This window comes from Sorex araneus, chromosome X, assembly GCF_027595985.1.
Source record: "Sorex araneus isolate mSorAra2 chromosome X, mSorAra2.pri, whole genome shotgun sequence".
Lineage (NCBI taxonomy): Eukaryota > Metazoa > Chordata > Mammalia > Eulipotyphla > Soricidae > Sorex > Sorex araneus.
In genome coordinates, this window is record NC_073313.1 from 59,958,121 (window position 1) to 59,972,100 (window position 13,980).

Genomic DNA, 13,980 nt, shown 5'->3' on the forward strand with positions numbered 1-13,980 from the left:
TTCCATTTCTTAAGTCTTATTCTATTTCTTGTTTATCCACTTTTGTATAGTGCTACTGTGATAGACTGGTTTATCATTTCTGAGTTTTTAGTGCACTCTTTATGGTCTCCTATGCATATTACCAATGTGACCTGCAATAGTGATAATTTGACTTATATTTTCCCAATTTGGATCACTTCAGTTTCTTTTTCTTGCCAAATGGTTGCTGCTAGGATTTCCAATATTATATTCAATGAGTGGAGAGAGTTGGTATCCTTGCCTTATCCTGATCTTGGAGGGAAGGCTTTCAGTATTTTACCACCAAGTATGATCCTGGCTACAAGATTGTTGCACTGGGCCATTACTTTCTTCAAAAAGGTTCCTTATGTTCCTATTAAGTAGTATTTTTAAAATAATGAATAAATGTGGATTTTGTCAAAAGCCTATTCTGTATCGATTGATATTGTCATATGATTTTTATATTTTGTGGATACGGTATATTACATGAATTAATTTGCATGTATTGGGCCATCCTTCCATCCCTGGAAGGAATCCCATTTGTTCCTAGTGTCTGAGCCTTTTCATATCTTTCTGACACTACACATACTTGGACTGACCATAAGGATTGTTAAAGAAACTTGTAAAATGTTGATAATTTCATTTGGTGCAGACTAAGTTCATATGATTTAATATGATATTTCCTTTTATTGGTTTTCTATACCTTTACCTGATTCATAATAGAATTGTGTTGCTGTTTTCTGGAGGTTGGATTAATTTAAAAAAATACATTTTGTTCTTCATCTTCTCATAACCCAAATAGCTAAGCTACATGTATCCGTTTTACATATTAATCTCACATAAACTTCCCTCAGGGAGAAAGTTTCTTCTTATTCCCTCTGAAGTTTTAACCACTAACATGATTGTTGAAGAGTCTGGTGCTGGGTCATAATTAGGTTTCCTTCGAAGGATCAATAGTTTATACTCAAAGAGTTATATAGTTTAGAAGCAGCAAGAAAATCACTTTGCACTGTCTTCTTAACCTTGTCTTGGTTGATGCGTTCCCATCCTAGCATTCATGAGAGGTATTAAATATAGGCAACTCTAAATAACAGAATTCTGTAATCAGTATTAGTTAACATCTTGAGAATTTCTGTTGGAGAAGCTTCTTTCCTGATGCTCTGGTCTCTGTTTGAGGCTGAATTTGGTTTCAACTGTCCCTTTATAGAAAAACATTGCTTTGATATTTAAGAAGCACATGTCTCATCTTTTAGAATTTTCTCAAATTGATTCAGGTAAAGAAATTCATCTATTCTAGATCCTCTGATATTTGTGGAAGTGGCTTAACTATAAAACTGAGAATCAACCCCCCAAAAGTGATGAAGAAGCCCCAGGTCTTAAACTCTTGGATGTTTGACGATATTACATAGCTGACTATGACAATGACATTTGTCATGGTGAAGATCAAAAAGGATTGGTAGAAAATAAACAGAAGATTTTAGAGATTATTTTAAAGTTCTGGATTATTAGAAGTAGCTAAAGTCTGGGGGGAAATTCTGACTGACTAAGTCATTGAAATACAGGGAAAGAGATAAAAATTATAACCCGATGGAGCACCCTTTACCAATGTAGAACCTTTCTTGTATGAGTTGTAGTATATTCTAGAGAGGGGTAGGTTGGGAGTGAATTTTGGTGACATTGGTAAATTGGGGAAAGTGTAGTTTGACAGTAATCATCAATAACTTGATATTCAGGAGGTAAAATCATTCTAATAGAGTTGAGCATTTTTAACCTTTTTTTTTTGCTTTTTGGGTCACACCCGGCGATGCACAGGGGTTATTCCTGGCTCTGCACTCAGGATTCACTCCTGGCGGTGCTCAGGGGACCATATGGGATGCTGGGAATCAAACCCGGGTCGGCCACATGCAAGGCAACACTCTACCTGATATGCTATCACTCCAGCCCCCATTTTTAACCTTTTCTCCTCTCTCTCTTTTTCTCCATTCCTTTGCCTCTCTTCTTCCTGATCATGGATCCCACAGGTTCTCCAAGTTGGTGTCTAAGAAGATGATATTCATCCAAATGAATCACATCCATATGTTCAGCCTTGGGCTTCGCATCCTCATCTGTTTCCTTCCTGGAACAAAGGGACAAGGTGATTCCAGAAGGCAAGAACCCGGAGACTTTGTAAAGCAGGATATTGGCGGGTAAGAAATCTTAATTGTTGCCCCAAAGGAGAATGTGATGAAATTTTCTTTAGACTAAAACCTTTGATATTTTTCCAGATGAGCTCAAGTTTCTGGTCCCAGATATATTGTACTGGGGAAAAACTATAGCTGAGACTTTCAAAGAAATAGATCATACTCTGAAGGAAATAGCTATTACCATTCTTCTGAGAGATAATAAATTTCTTAGGAAAATGAGGATGATGAAACTCTAGAGCAGGCTTTTTAGGAAAGTCTAGACTGTGCAGCATCTTAAGAGCTTCCCTGCAGTCTAAATATTTACTCTCTGCGTGTTCTTTATTGGAGAGGACCCATTAACATTGAACATCAAGAATATCTCATCTTAAATAGAAACTGTTTTCTCTGTTTAATGACTTAAATCTTTCCATTCCCCATATTAATATTTCTCCTGGAAGCCATTTTCTTTATTTTCTCTACTTACTTCTTGTTTACACACTTACTGCTGAGTTCTAACCCCATATTTTTAAAAAAAATTTTATTAGTGAATCACTGTGAGGTACAGTTACAGACTTACAAACCGTCGTGCTTGCATTTCAATCATACAATGATCGGGTACCCATCCCTCCACCAGTGCCCATTTTCCACCACCAATGGTCCCAGCATCCCTCCAACTACCCCCACCCCATACCCTCCACTCCACCCCGCCTCTGTGGCAGGGCATTCCCTTTTGCTCTCTCTATCCTTTTGGGTGTTGTGGTTAGCAGTAGAGGTATTAAGTGGCCATCATGTTCGGTCTATAGTCTACTTTCAGTCCGCATCTCCCATCCCCAGCGGGCCCTCCTAGCACCCTTTACTTGGTGGTCCCTTCTCTATCTGAGCTGCATTTCCCCCCCACCATGTGAGACCAGCTTCTAAGCTGTGGAGTAATCCTCCTGGTACTTATCTCTACTATTCTTGGGTGTTAGTCTTCCATTCTGTTACTTTATATTCCAAAAATGGGTGCAATCTTTCTCTATCTGTCCTTCTCTTTCTGAGTCATTTCACTTAACATGATACTTTCCATGTTGATCCACCTATATGCAAATTTCATGACCATCTTTTATAACAGCTGCATAGTATTCCATTGTGTAGATGTACCAAAGTTTCTTTAACCAGTAATCTGTTCTTGGGAAATCGGTTTTTTTCCAGATTCTGGCTATTATAAAAAGTGCTGCAATGAACAGCAGATTTCATTTACAGATTTCATTTCTACTATACTTTTATGCATCTACGGGATATATTTCCAGAAGTAGTATTGCTGTCTTAAAGCAGTTTCTGCAACCCAGATGGACAGTATTGACACGATTTCCAAAATGAATGTTTATATGTCTGTGTGTTACTCCATTTTGTAGCATCCAGCAACATTGAACAATTTTGACTGTTCTCTGATCTAGGATAACATTACTTTGTCCCATCTCCCTTGCTACAAGAAGCTTAGGTTTATCAGGTCATACCCATCAAAGTGCTCCCGACTCACTCCCATTCCTTTGTTTATCTGTAACCACTTCTCTATGCTCTCTTCCCCAACCAGTTAATCAGCTTTTCCCCCTAATCAGACTCTGTTAATTTGTAAGGTCAGATCTTTCTGGGACACTGAACTTGTATTGTAAGTTAATATTGCCTTTCTCCTCTCCTTATGTCTTTTGAATAGTTTACTTTAAAGCAGTGTCCTTTTAGTATAGACACAGAAGAAAGTTAATATTATGCTTTTATAACTTGGAATTTAATTGGCTTCGAATAATATTCCCTCCCGGGCATCTGCTTCCTCGACTTAAGCCTCAGTTGCCCTTAGTTCCTAGCACCCCAAAAGCAGTGTCCCGATGAGGGACTGAAGGGATTCAGGGCAAGCTCTGAGCTACTCTGGCATTGAAATGGGCCAGGTCAAAGTGCCACAATTCATAACTATAAGTTAAAAGGTTGGACAAATGCTGTCATGATCCCAAAGCAACAAAGACTAGATCCCTGCTAGGGATAGGAAAGACTAATCTGGCCTGAACACTGTGGTCTGAGATTGAGATGACCCCAGTCGAGTAATTCTATAAGCTTAATTTATCTCTTACTGTGTCCATACAAAATGATTAATATTATGAATGCTTATATGTTTGTTGGACAAGGAGAGGAGAAACACACCCATGGGATTCCACTCTTGGGTGGTTTGTCCTGCTGAAAGAGAATCTGTTGATATACCAAAGTTTCTTTAACCAGTCATTTCTTCTAGGGCACTTGGGTTGTCTCCAGATTTTGGCTATTGTGAACATTGCTGCAATGAACATATAGGGACAGATGTCATTTCTTTTTAAAATATTTTTTAAAAATTTATTTTTTAATTGAGTCACCATGAGAACAGTTACAGGGCTTTTAGGATTGAGTCTCAGTCATACTATGCTCAAACACCCATCCCTTCACCAGTGCACATGTTCCACCACCAAGAACCCCAGCATAGCCCCCTTCCCACTCCCCCTCTGCCTGTGTGGCAGATAATTTTCACTTTACTCTTTCCTTACTTTGATTTCATTCCATTTTTGACAGAAAACTCACTAACATTATTTGTAGTTTTTCCTCCAACAGTCAGACCTGTCGGAATGGCATCGTTAGATTGTATGTTTTCTATTGTTGGTAACAAAGAGCATATGATGTTGCATGGTCGCGAAAGCGGCCGCCCAGTTTTGGAATTCTGGTATTAAGTCCAGAGGTATTTCTACCAGCAGCTGCAGCATTCTGAGATTGGTTTCTGTGGCGCTGGGATCATGACTGTTCAGGAGCAGAGGAGCTGTTCATAGGTGACCGCTCAGGGTCTCATTTGGACAGGAGGCAGGGCTGGTTCTGCCTCCCCCATAGTGATAATTCCCATGCATCCCATCCCATCACTGCAAACTCCTACCTCTCTGTCCAATTGGTTCTAAACGGTGGCGATTGCCATGCTGTCGCAGGGTGGAAAAGGCCAAGGGACAGAAACTCTTCCCCTCCCAGGGCTGCACAGGGCTGTAGCTTAGTTCAGAATCCAGGAGTATATCTGCCAGCAGCTGGTGCATACAGATGTCATTTCTACTGTGTTTTTTTGCATCCTCAGGATATATTCCCAGAAGTGGTATTGCAGGGTCATATGGAAGCTGTGCACTGGTGGAGGGATGAGTATTTGATCATTGTGTGATTGTAACCCAAACATGGAAGCTTGTAACTATCTCACGGTGATTCACTGTCACTGTCATCCCGTTGCTCATCAATTTGCTCGAGCGGGCACCAGTAACGTTTCCATTGTGACACTTGTTACTGTTTTTGGCATATCAAATATGCCACAGTGACCTTCCCAGGCTCTGCTGTGTGGGTGGGATGCTCTCTGTAGCTTGTCGGGCTCAGGCTCTCCGAGAAGGGTGGAGAAATTGAACCTGGTTCGGCCAAGTGCAAGGCAAATTCCCTACGCACTGTGCTCCAGCCCAACTCTTAAAAATAAACCAACAAAAACAAACCAGTAAACATATTACACTCCTCTTCTGTTTTCCTAGTTTCAGTTAATGGTACCATTATATATATATATATCCAGTTTTTTTTCAGTCCAGAAGCTTGGACTCTCTTTCGCCAATCTTTTACCCTGCACTCTCCAAATGGAATCAGTTTCTAAGATCTACCCTTAATTGCCTCTCATGTCCTTTCAAATAATCTACTCTCTTATTTGCTAAAGTCCTATTTTCATCCAAACTAGGCTCAGCTTCATGCTCAGAGTTCCTTGTACAGTACATATTGAGTCGTGCCTGAATGTATCACCACATCTCTAGATTGTGGGAACACTCTCATCTTCTCCCACTTTCAGCAGCCTCAGCTTTTAAACCTCCTGTTAGCAGATCTTATTCTTTAGCCACACTTTACTTTGAAATGTAAAATTTCTTCCCATTCTGGGACTATAAATGACCCCCTAGCCTTGAAACATTGCAGTATTATACAGAATATTTTATTTATTGGTTGGGCTTTTGGGGTGCTTTTATATCTGCTTGCTGTCTCATATTCTCTTTTTACACTCCACCACCCCTCATATTCATGGCAACATTTTTGCAGAGATGATTATCTTAATGTACTTGGAGTCTTTCCATCTTAGAATTTTCTAGATTGTCTCTAAGTTACTTCTGGGGCTGAGGGCTACCGAATGGGGCTTATATGTCCTTATAAACTTGGCCCACTATGTTCTTTTTTGTTTATTGCCACAGTTTTGCAAAAAAAATTGTTTTATGAAGTCCTCTTGTAGTGATCTTCAATTGGCCATGACAGATTTTCAAAATAAAATGCAAATAATAAACAAATGAAACTTATCCCTTCAAATATTAAAACTTTTTTTGTTCTAAGGTCTAAAACTAAGTCCTGTAAAATATACCCTGTCTTACAAACAGAACAATCCCTTTTTTTATTATTAGTTTATTTTTAATTAGAGAGTCATCGTGAGGGTACAGTTACAGATCCATACATCTTTGTGCTCATGCTTCCCCCATACAAAGCAGAACAATCCCTTTTAGTGGCTTTATGATCATCATAAAGAATTTTCACTCTTTTCATTCTATATATGCTTTATTCCTTTTGTCTTTTCATGTTCAGTGCTAGTTACTCTCTTACATCTCTTATTTGCATTGGTTTATAACTTATAGGTGCTTGGAACAGCAAATATCCAATCCTTTTACGGATTATATTAAAGAAGTGGCTAAGAGATTCTGCTTGAAAAAGCAGAGTAAAAGGCTTCATTTTAATACAGGGGCATAGAACTTTGGGTTTGTTTTCCTTACTTGCTTCTGAATCTAAGGGATTAAACTGCAAAAAAATTGGCTCTGAATATTAGGAATGGTAGTACATTTACATTTTATGAAAATAAAGGAACCAAAAAAATTTAAAATATATGATTATATGCTTGCAGTTTTGACATTGGACAGAACATCTGCTTCTTTTTGTTTGCTTTATTTGCAAATAAAATTCATCTCCTAGCTATAAAAATATTTCATGTATTTTTGCATTCTGGTTCTCTTTATTGACTATCAGAAAATGAGAACTACATATGTGAGTAGTGTTGGAAATTGCTGCTTTGCTGGTCAGAATGGTGAAATCCAAGCAGTTTCCTAATGGGTCAACCTCAATAATCAGTAATTGTACATGGATTTCTGACTAAATCTCAGTGCAGTTACTTAAAATTTGAGATAGACACCAGTTAGAATTCCAAAGAAAAGTGAAGGGGCACTTTAATTCAGACTATTTGAGGCAGGCAGATTTGCTATCTGAGTAATTGTTGAGGTTTGCTTTAGGCATAGGTGCCCAAAGGGAGAGAGCCATAGACTAAGGCCAACGAGAGTTGTTATTGTTATAGAAACCAGGATTTTTATTTTTTAGAGCTTTATAAATTTTTGAATCACTGTAAGATAAAAAGTTACAAAGTTGTTCCTGATAATCAGTCAGACAGTGTTCAAGTAGCTACTCCCTCACCATTGTCTCCCCTCCATCAATGTCCCCAGTGTCCCTCCTGCCCTTCCAGCCTGTCTCTGTGGCAGACACTTTTTCTTCTTTTTCCTTTTTAGGCACTGAGTGTCATACATGTCATTTACCTCCTTTGAGGACCCAATTCTTGTCCAGAGTGGTCGATTCTCACAATTTCTGTATGACTCGCCTCATTTTGTATGACATCCCCCAGCATCGTCCACATATGGCACTTCACCATTTCTCCAAGCTGAGTAGCATCCGATTACAGGGGCATACCACAATCTCTTCATCCACTCATGTACTAAATGGCCACTTGAGTGTTTCCAGGGGTTGGTTATTGTAAATAATGCTCTGTTCCCCATAAATGTCCTTTCAGATTTGTGTTTCTGTGTTCTTGGGCTAGATGGTCAGAAACTTCATCATTGAACGGAAGTTTTATTTTTCATTTTGTGCGACATTTTGAAACCATTTTCCAAAGAGGCTGAACCAAGGAACAGTTCATTCAGCAAGAGAGAAAAGCTCCTTTCGTGCCATATCCCCGCCAATGCTTACTGTTTTCAGGCTTAATGATATAGACTGTGCTTTGTGCTGTGAGGTGATAGCTTCTTGTCATTTTGATTTGTATTTCCCTGAAAATCAGTGAGCATAAACATTTTTCATAGTCTGTTGGTCATCTTTGGAATTCTCTGCTCATCTCTCTTCCCATTTCTGGTGGCTTGTGGATGCGCTCTCAGAGTGCTTTATCCAACCTAATTCCTAGCCTGTGATCTTCTGTACAGCGTAAGAGCAGAGATGAGGATTTGGGAGTGAGGTAAAACAATAACAATACTTGTTTCTGTGGGCTGGAGTCATAGCACAGCGGGTAGGGCTTTGTACACTGCCGACCTGGGTTTGATTCCTCCATCCATCTCGGAGATCCTGGCAAGCTACTGAGAGTATCTTGCCCACATAGCAGAGCCTGGCAAGCTACCCATGGCGTATTCGATATGCCAAAAACAGTAACAACAAGTCTCACAATGGAGACCTTACTGGTGCCCACTTGAGCAAATGGATGAGCAAAGGGATGACAGTGGCAGTGTTTCTGTATCTTTTTTACTTTGTCAATATTGTTCGGTGGCAACAGTGGTGACAGCTGATGGTGTGAAATGGAGAGAAACTAGTTGAAGTTTTTTCTTGTTCCCTTGTCACCCATCTGTCACCTTGACTTTGCGCACTATATAGAACGTGTCAATTCTTCTAAGTGCCTGTTTTTATCTTGGTCTTTGTAATATCAGAATAAAATGAACATACATGTAATTACTAAGTTACTAAGAGGGTGTGAGGGTCTTGCTTTTTTATATAACTCAGTGAACCGGTGGGGTGTTTGCTCGATGTTTGTCTCCTAAGCCAATATTCCTCTTGATAGAAGCAATTTACAAAGATGACACCTGTCTTTTAAAAACTGATTGGGGATTTTCTAGTTAAAAAATAAATTTTATTTTAACTGAATTTGTAAGGATAAGGACGTTGTCATGTGTGTTATCAAACTGCAGGCATTTCTCGTTCCTTTCCAACTATCTAACTGACTTCTCTAGTGCTAAATCATAAGCTACACATTTCTACTTTTGTGAATGACGGGGTTCGGAAAATAAAAGCAGGGTGAATATTGGCAAATGGTGAGTAATATTCTTTATGGTTTCTGGTCAGAGAGAGAAGTAGTAGTGTTTGGAGATGCTGGAAACAGATGCAGACTCCCAGCGGACCTTGGGTGCCCAACTAAGACATTGGAGTCTATTTGGTAAGTTAAAAGAGAATTATGGAAGGCAGTGTCAAAGTTCATACAGGAAGTTTTGGAACTAGAAATAAAGAGGAAAGGGTCCAATATACTGTGTAGGTGGATATTGGTACTTTGGTGGTGTTTATAGTATGGTAAGTTCCATGGACTTAGAAGTCCTCTTACAACATTTGTGTGCAAACAAATACTATACTAAGAAAAAAAGTCAGAATATAATACTTATTTTGAAATGAGATCTTGTTGATTAGTGGCACGAGTTTAGGGCATGTGATGTGTTGGGGTCATATGTTGCCATACTGAGACACTTGACTCTTGCATTTGCTTTTGTGAACATATTTACCATGTCACCTAGAATTTCTTTGGTATAAATAGTTAAAATTAATTTTCTTAGAAGCCCTTTCATTTATAGTACTATTTTTTTCTTTATGTGGGAGGTGGGGCCACTCTCACAAACAGTGCTCAGGAGGCTGTGGAATCTCTCCTGGCCGCCGTGGCCTGCAGTCTCAAGTGGGAGCCTGAGAAAGCTTGATGTCAAACCATTTGCTTATCTTAATTTCTGTTTGCTTGGCCAGTGGCATTGAGTCCTTGAAGATGCTTTTAGATTCGTGTTATGAAAGATTCTGCCTATACATTAATAAATCTAACTTATCAAATTTATATTTCATGTCGAGGTATTTAATCTATTTTGGATTGGCCTTTGCACATGATTTAAGAATGAGGTCTTAGAGACCAGAGCAGTAGTATAGCAGGTAGGGCTCTTGCCCTGCTCCTTCAGGTTCCCTGAACACTGCCAGGAATGACCTCCGAGCACAGAGTCTGAAAGTTTTAAGGCATGACTCAAAAACAACAAAACCGAAGAAAAGAATAGGGGTCTGAGTTCATCTTTTTACATGCGACCAACCAATTTTTCTTTTTATTGCTCCATACTCTTTTATATGTTTTCATATTCCTTTAATACATTTATATGTCCTCAAGTTACTGTTTGTTGTCTTTTAGCTTAAAGAACTCTCTTTTGTGGCCTGTCTTGTCTATGGAATCTTTTAGCATCCTTTTGGCTGGAAAAGTCTGTCCCCATTTCTGAGTGTCCCTTCTTCTGGTTAAACTACTCTGAATTGACAGCTTTTTCCTCTGAGCACTTTTGAGATGTAATCATACTAGCTCTCTGTCTGCAAGGTACCTGCTGAGCAATTTGCAGGCAGAATTTTGGAATTTTGTATCTCATCATTGTTTTGTCACTTGCTGCTTTCCAGATTCCCCCTTTGATTTCAATTTTCCAGAGGCTTATTATGGTGTGTCTCAGAATAGATCTGTTTGGGCTGCAACTTCTTGGTAATATTTGATTTTTCTATCCTGGGTAGCACTATATCTTACCCTATTTGGGGAGTTTTTAATAATTATTTGAATTTGTTTTTGTCTTTCCCTCTGCTCTTCTTCCAGGACTTATAGAACAGCGCAGTTCTTGTTTTGGTCCTGTTCTATAGTTTACATAGGTTTTCTTCACTCTTTTTAATTCTAATTACTTTCTTGTAATCTAACTGTATAACATCAAGAGATCTCTCTTTACACCCACAGATTCTTCTCCCTGATTGAGCCTATTATTAAAGTGATTGCATTTTTCATTTATCTCATTGTATTCTCCAGAATTTGCTTCTTCTATGGTTATTTCTCTTTCTTTGTTTAATTTCTCATTTTGCTCACGTGTCGTTTTCCTGAGTTTACTGGTTTCTCTGTTTTCTGAAACTTGCTGAGCTTCCTTAAAACATCCTTTTTAAAATTATCTTTCAGATAGCACATTAATGTTCATTTCTTTGTGGCCATTAACACAGTCATTTTGTTGGTTTTTTTTTTTTTTTGGTGGCGCTTTCTTTGCTGTCTTGGCTCTTCTTCCTGCTGGGTGTGTGTGACATCCGTGTTTGCGGTCTCACTCATTTCTTCCTGTCTATTTGGATGACACCAGGAAGGAATTGCACCTGGACTGGGCCAGAAGGGAGCTCGGCCACATAGGATGCTGCATCTCGGGTTCCCAGGAAGCAGGCCTTTTCCATCCTCACACTGACCATCGCCGCTGGCACTGCCACTGAGCATATCAAAATGCCTTTCTGCGGCCAGTGGCATGGCAGGGAGCATTCTTGGGGTTTTCAGAGGCTACAGATGGTGGATTATTTCTGTTCTCTTTTTTCCCTACGGGAGCAAGGTAGAGCTAAAGGGATCCTCCTTCTGGACTCCAGACTTTCTGAGCCCTGAGCGTAATGTTGAAGTCAGTGTTCTGTGACGAGGCAAACAGTGTATGACCACCATGCCTGGGTCATGAGGTCTGGGTACTTTAACTGTAACCTTGGTACTGGTGTAGGGGGGTAGATGCCTGAGGGAATCATATTTGGGTGGTCCCATAGGCTTCCCACAGTTACTTTGGATATTGTAGGGGGAAATGCAGCGATATCTTTCAATGACAAGGCAGAGATGTGACTTGGACCCAAGAACTAGATGACAGTGCTCCGAACTCTGCTTCCTGGCAGAGTTGCATGAGAATGGCAGAACTATGGGGGCTGTCTGGTCAGAATTGGGACCCCAAAGCACAGGACACCGAGCACTAGCAACATGACCCCAGAAAGGAGACAGGATTCCTGGGGACCCGGAATGGGGCAGTGACAGCCTGGCCCCAGCCAGGATCTATTACATCCCTGAACTGAGAGTGAGGGGTGGAGCTCCCGTGTGGCATGGAGGGTGGAGCCGGAAGCATTGTGGTTCCAGGAATGACGCAAGAGGGAGCTCAGGGTAACTGCAGCATCACGGGGTGTAGTGTGTCAGGGCCGTGATCTGGATCCGGGGGCACTAGTTTAGGGCAGCCAGGGCCCATTTCAGCAACGAAGTCAGAGTCTGGGAGGCACGTCCCTCACGTGAAGACCCAGAGATGTGATGTGGAAACTGGTGGCTAGGCAACAGAGAGGCATCAGGCCAGCCTGACAGACCCCGATGGAGGCAAACGGGACTAGGACCCAAACATCCTGTCTCAGAGCAGTGGCAGAAAGCCAAGTCAGGACACTGGCAGCTGAAGCATGCCCCGGGACCGTCGGTGCAGGGTTCAGGGCACTGGGACTATCCCCCCTGAAGCCAGACCTGGGCCTGAAGCAGGGGCAACTCTGCTCTTTGCTGCATAGTCCTGCAGAGCCAGAGCTAGCAGCAAATGGAGCCCTGAGGCCCCTTCTCGCCTCAAGCACACTAGCGACTGCTCCATGAGTTGACAAAAGAGTTAGTGATTGCTCTGGACCCCTCAGCAGCAAAAGTTGCCAGTCCCTGGTGGTGATCTCCTGTCACCGCCCTCCCACAGCTTCTGACCGGAAAATTGGGCCGACACAGGAGTTTGCATCTGCCCTTCTCCTTTTCCATTCTTCTCGATTTTTTGACCTCATAGGTTCTTACTGCTTTTGCTTTATTACCAGAACTTTCCCCAGAGATGTTTTCTCCAATTTGTAGCAGCGTGTGTAGGAGTCAAGGGCTGCAGTCATCGAGTTCCCTCTACACTGTAATTTTGAGTCTTCTTAATTTTTGAAAATCTTTTTTTCCACAAGAGATAAACATCATTAGGAGAACTGCCATCCTTTAAATGAAGCGAATTTTCTCAGAACTAAATATAGCCATGCCAAAAACTCTGATCATTTGACTCTAGCCTATCACTTTTTTCGACACGGGAGCTAGAAAAAAATGACTAAACCTCTATAACCTACACCAAGTGAATTAGTAACATCATTTCCATTTCACAGTGATGAATTGCTATTATTTTTGTTTCAAAAAGTAATAATAAGTTTGGGACACAATACTCTTGGCTATTATTTTAATCAACTCAATATGTATGTGGCTTTGAACAAGTCCTTTCTCTCATTTCAGGTGCTCTATTTGTAAAATGAGGAGAAATAACTATTTGGCCTCAAAGGTTTCCATTTTGAAGAATCCTGTTTCTTTTCTGTGCCTTCGTATTACCTTTAGAGGGGCACAAGCAAGAGAATCTTAACTTTATTGTTGTTCAATTATAGAAAAGAATGTGGTTATTTGGGCTGTAGTTTAAATTGACTATCGTGTCATAGTGCAGTAATTTAGTGCCCATCAGAAAAATTGTTATCAACGGCCAAGTCAAATCACAGAGGAATTTATTGGCTACGCTTTGCAGTGATATTTTGACTTAAAAGTGATATTTGACCTGAAAGTTTTGAAGTTATTAGTATAGGCTGTTGCTAACATATATCAATACAGAATCAGTAAGGGATGGAAAAGCATTGACTCTAAGTTAGTAAGAGGCCATTGATTTTATACTCAGAAATTCTGAATCCAATTTTTAACTCTCCGGTTAACACTCAGGATGTCTAAAAGTTATGCCTAGGGACTTTTAAATTGCTTTCTATAAATCTTTCTGTGTTATAGCTCATCTTTGACTATGAGAATTTTCCTTTCAATTTCCTTCCAGAAATCAAAGAAGTATTTATTCATTCAATTACTAAGTCAAAAAAACAAATTAGGCTAACCAGAGTCAAGATTTCTCATAATGAGAGGTAAGATAATGAG

General features: G+C 40.1%; 1 protein-coding gene across 1 annotated transcript in view; it reads left to right on the forward strand.

Annotated features, from left to right (window-relative positions):
- GABRA3 (gamma-aminobutyric acid type A receptor subunit alpha3) overlaps positions 1 to 13,980 on the forward strand; it is a 230,157-nt gene that overhangs the window by 85,126 nt on the left and 131,051 nt on the right. The window contains exon 2 of the mRNA XM_055122007.1: positions 2,019 to 2,183. Within this exon, the coding sequence (XP_054977982.1) occupies positions 2,044 to 2,183 (140 nt within the window). The 5' untranslated portion in view covers positions 2,019 to 2,043. The remainder of the gene's footprint in view (positions 1 to 2,018; positions 2,184 to 13,980) is intronic.